Source organism: Acanthochromis polyacanthus, chromosome 14, assembly GCF_021347895.1.
Source record: "Acanthochromis polyacanthus isolate Apoly-LR-REF ecotype Palm Island chromosome 14, KAUST_Apoly_ChrSc, whole genome shotgun sequence".
Classification (NCBI taxonomy): Eukaryota; Metazoa; Chordata; class Actinopteri; family Pomacentridae; genus Acanthochromis; species Acanthochromis polyacanthus.
Genome location: NC_067126.1, coordinates 40,489,273 through 40,494,004, shown reverse-complemented (window position 1 = coordinate 40,494,004; position 4,732 = coordinate 40,489,273). Strand labels below are relative to the sequence as shown.

Here is a 4,732-nt window from a genome sequence, read left to right as displayed (position 1 = left end):
GTGAGTTTCTCAGATGTTCAGACAGTCCAACAGTCCAAAGAGCTTTGTGGATGTTATTTCTTAGATATGAAACTGCAGCTCAAAGTTCATCAGCGTTTGTGCTCTGCATGGAAAGAGTCAGATTGAGTGTTGAGGTGAAGCAGCTGTCCAAAGCTGGACAGGTTTCCTCCAATCAGAGCTGAGTGTGTTTGTCATGTGACTGAGAGGAAGGAGGAGAACTAATGTGTGATTCTCCCAGCAGGTTGTTGTGTTTGTCTGCTATGCATCAGTGTGAGGACAGAGAGGAGGGAGTCCCTCCCTCTAAAAGATCTCTGTGTGGAGAAGATGAGAACCAGAGCAAAGCTCAGAGGTGAGATGTGCATCTCTAAGTGTCAGAGCTCAGCATCACATCACTCCTGTCATTATTCACACTCACAGCTCTGTGTGTTGAAGCCCAGAGCAGCAGAACACACACTCTGCTGGACCTGGACCTGGACCTGGACCTGGACCTGGACCTGGACCTGGACCTGGACCTGGACCTGGACCTGGATCCAGCTGTGTGTCCATGAAGAGTGACAGGTCAAAGGATATTCCTCCTGAATTCAGACGATTGGCAAATGAAAGGTGAGACAGTAAAACTGACAGAAAGACATTTCAGACTCAAAGTGTTGTTGTCTTTATTAACAGCTTGAAGATGTTTTCTTCATTTTTTATCTGTTCTGGTTTTGTTTCAGGATCCAGCAGCAGAGACCAGACTGTCCTGAACCCAGCTGTCTGTCCTTCAAGAGTGACCAGTCGAAGGATGATGTCATTTACTTTAAAGACGTCCGTCCATCTGCTGATCAGATGTAAGCTGGAACTGACAGAAAGAGTCACTTATTCCAGAACAGAACCAGTTTGTACGACGTGTTGTCCGACCTGCTCTGAAATCCAAAGTGTTTGTGTCTGTTGTGAACGTCCACGTCACAGCGAGGGGAGACATGATGAGGTTTAAATGTGGAGATAACTGGTTCCATTTTCAGAGTCTCCTGAAGATGTTGATGGTGTCGTAGCTGGTGTTTGTCTCTGTGTGGACAGACGTACTGAGATCTAACTGTTGATGTTGATCCACAGAGTGGAGCAGCAGAACTCAGAGGTTCCCAGAGCTCAGTCTGTCCAGCAGCATCACCTGGACTCCATATTCATGGTGAGTTCATGGACAACAAGTTGTTCTCCATCTGTTGTGTTCAGGCGTCTCCATGCTGCTCTTTGTAGACCAGTGGACTGTCAGTGTGTCCAACATGGATCTGATGTTTGGCTCCATGATTTGACTCTGATGGACTCATTGACACATTTCTCTGTTCCAGCTGCTGGAGGACAACATGGTGACTTTTGTGAAGAAGGAGCTGAAGAAGATGCAGAAGGTTGTGAGTCCAGATTACCCAGAATGCTCAGAGAGTCAGAGGGAGGATGAGGAGGAGTTGGAGGGTGATGATGAAGATGAGAGGAGCAGCAGAGAGATGTTTGAGCAGATCACAGTGTTGTTCCTGAGGAGGATGAAGCAGGAGAAGCTGGCTGACTGTCTGCAGAGCAGTAAGAGGATTTGTGTAAAGACTGAAGCTGCTGATCAACAGAACATTTACTAAAGTCTCAGAATATCTTCACACAATCAGTCTTTAGGAGGATGAACTGCTGCAATGTTTACTGTCATTTATTCATTGATCTCATGTTGTTTCTTCATTCAGAACTTGCTGCAGTTTGTGGACGTAAACTTAAACGTGGTCTGAAGAAGAAGTTCCAGAGAGTGTTTGAGGGCATCGCTAAAGCAGGACAGCCGACCCTCCTGAATGAGATCTACACAGAGCTGTACATCACAGAGGGAGGGACTGCAGAGGTCAATGATGAACATGAGGTCAGACAGATTGAAGCAGCATCCAGGAAAGCAGACAGAGCAGAAAGAAGCATCAGAGCAGAAGACATCTTTAGAGGCTCACCTGGAAGAGATGGACCAATCAGAACAGTGATGACACAGGGAGTGGCTGGCATCGGGAAAACAGTGTTAACACAGAAGTTGACTCTGGACTGGGCTGAAGACAAAAGCAACCAGGACATCCACTTCATGTTTCCATTGACTTTCAGAGAGCTGAATGTGCTGAAAGAGAGAAAGTTCAGCTTGGTGGAACTTGTTCATCACTTCTTCAGTGAAACCAAAGCAGCAGGAATGTGCAGCTTTGAAGACTTCCAGGTTGTGTTGATCTTTGACGGTCTGGATGAGTGTCGCCTTCCTCTGGACTTCCACAACAATGAGGTCCTGACTGATGTTACAGAGTCCACCTCAGTGGATGTGCTGCTGACAAACCTGATCAGGGGGAATCTGCTTCCCTCTGCTCGCCTCTGGATAACCACACGACCTGCAGCAGCCAATCAGATCCCTCCTGACTGTGTGGACATGGTGACGGAGGTCAGAGGGTTCACCGACCCACAGAAGGAGGAGTACTTCAGGAAGAGATCCAGAGATGAGGAGCAGGCCAGCAGCATCATCTCCCACATGAAGACATCACGAAGCCTCCACATCATGTGCCACATCCCAGTGTTCTGCTGGATCACTGCTACAGTTCTGGAGGAGCTGCTGAGAAGCAGAGAGGGAGGAGATCTGCCCAGAACCCTGACTGAGATGTTCATCCACCACCTGGTGGTTCAGACCAAAGTCAAGAAGGTCAAGTATGATGGAGGAGCTGAGACAGATCCACACTGGAGTCCAGACAGCAGGAGGATGATTGAGTCTCTGGGAAAACTGGCTTTTGAGCAGCTGCAGAAAGGAAACCTGATCTTCTATGAGTCCGACCTGACAGAGTGTGGCATCGATATGGAAGCAGCCTCAGTACTCAGGAGTGTTCACACAGATCTTTAAAGAGGAGAGAGGGCTGTACCAGGACAAGGTGTTCTGCTTCGTCCATCTGAGCGTTCAGGAGTTTCTGGCTGCAGTCTACATGTTCCACTGTTACACCAACAGGAAGGAGAAGGTTCTGGAGGACTTCCTGGGAAAAGACTGGAAAGATGAGAACAGAGACACTCTGGATGTGTTCCTGAAGAGGTCATGGAGAAATCCCTGAGAAGTAAAAATGGTCACCTGGACCTGTTTGTTCGCTTCCTTCATGGCCTCTGTCTGGAGTCCAACCAGAGACTCTTAGGAGGTCTGCTGGGTCGGACAGAGAACCGTCCAGATGATCCAGAGACTCTTAGGAGGTCTGCTGGGTCGGACAGAGAACCATCCAGAAATGATCCAGAGAGTCATCAACAACCTGAAGGAGATGAAGAGTGATGAAATGTCTCCAGACAGAAGCATCAACATCTTCCACTGTCTGATGGAGATGAAGGATCTCTCAGTACATCAGGAGATCCAAGAGTTTTGCAGTCAGAGAACAGATCAGAGAAGGAACTCTCTGAGATCCACTGCTCAGCTCTGGCCTACATGCTGCAGATGTCAGAGGAGGTTCTGGATGAGTTGAACCTGAACAACTACACAACATCAGATGAGGGAAAACTGAGACTGATTCCAGCTGTGAGGAACTGCAGAAAGTTTCAGTGAGTCCAGATGTGATGAACATGATCAGTCAGAGTAGATCAGTAGTTCAATTCTTCAGATGTTCTCACTAGAACATCTCATTATTCTCAGTGTTCCACTTGTTTATTTCAAACATCACATGTCAGCTGTGTTTAGTCTCAGATGTTCTTCAGCTGCTTCAAACGCTGTGAAAATGTGGATTTTTCATGTTCTTGTGTTACGGTGAGGGGTTGTCGAACCCAAAAGCAGGCACACAGAGGCAGGCGGATACTTGAACAAAGATCTAATAAACAAAAACCCAAAGCTAACCAAAACTCCGTACAGGAGGTACTCAAATAAAACAGAACAGGGCTCCGAACGAAACAAGAGCAACGAACAAAAACAGGCCACGACAAGGGCTAGAACTAAACACAAAAACGGAATGACTCACAACTTAAAAGTCCAGGCACCGGGAGCCGAGGCGGGGACCGAGGGGGAAGTTCTCGGGACGGGGCAGGCGGCTGCCTGAACGCAGCGGGGAACAGACGGCTGCAGGAATGCAGCGGGGACGGGTGGCTGTATAGCCGAGGCAGTGGCAGAGTTCCGGAGCTGGGCCGGGCAGGACAGAACAGACAGGGAAATCCAGAGCAGGGAGGAGACCGGAATAGAGTGGCTGGTGGAGCGTCAGCAGTAGCATCAGGAGCCGAAGCAACCGAGACAGATGCAACCCAAAGAGATGCAATGACCCAGCGCCGAGTGGTAGGGAGAGCCAGGTTTTATGAGCCGCTGATTGGCAATTAGAAGCGGCTGTGCTCTTCAGCGCCCAATCAGCCGGAGCTGTCAGCTGGCCAGGAGCGCAGCACAGAGAAGGGAGGGACCATAACATCTTGTGTTTAAATCTGATAAATGAATGAAGTCAGTTTTTTTATTTCATTCTAATAATTGTTCCATCAGACAGTTTTTTTCTTGTGAGATTCTTCCTTTGGCTGATGGAGGAAACATGCAGATCTGCTGAAACACATGAAGAACTGTAGAGGTTCTTGTCCAGGTTTTATCACAGCATCAGTTCTTATTACATGAGGAGCTTCTGGAAGCAGTCTTCTACAATCAGACATACAGCTTTTAAATGATTTTTTCCCTCTTCTTTGGAGTTGAATATAACATCTGAATCATTTCTGATGTCTGGGAGAATTGATTTAATGGATTTTTTTGCTGTTACTATTTTGAGTT

At 47.7% G+C, this 4,732-nt stretch overlaps 1 protein-coding gene across 2 annotated transcripts; it reads left to right on the top strand.

Moving 5' to 3' along the window:
* The first annotated feature begins 206 nt into the window (after window positions 1-206).
* LOC127537209 (NLR family CARD domain-containing protein 3-like) lies at window positions 207-3,361 on the top strand. Of its 2 annotated transcripts, XR_007946830.1 has the most exons (7): window positions 207-349; window positions 433-603; window positions 714-827; window positions 1,093-1,165; window positions 1,326-1,551; window positions 1,704-3,152; window positions 3,205-3,361. XR_007946830.1 is itself a non-coding variant. In XM_051959249.1 (6 exons), exons 1-6 carry the CDS (start codon window positions 222-224, stop codon window positions 2,867-2,869), a joined length of 1,878 nt encoding a protein of 625 aa, XP_051815209.1. In that variant the 5' UTR covers window positions 207-221; the 3' UTR covers window positions 2,870-3,171. The 2 variants fall into 2 exon arrangements, 1 of the variants encoding a protein (XP_051815209.1); XM_051959249.1 differs by lacking the exon at window positions 3,205-3,361 and having other exon boundaries at window positions 1,704-3,171.
* The last annotated feature ends 1,371 nt before the right edge of the window (window positions 3,362-4,732 follow it).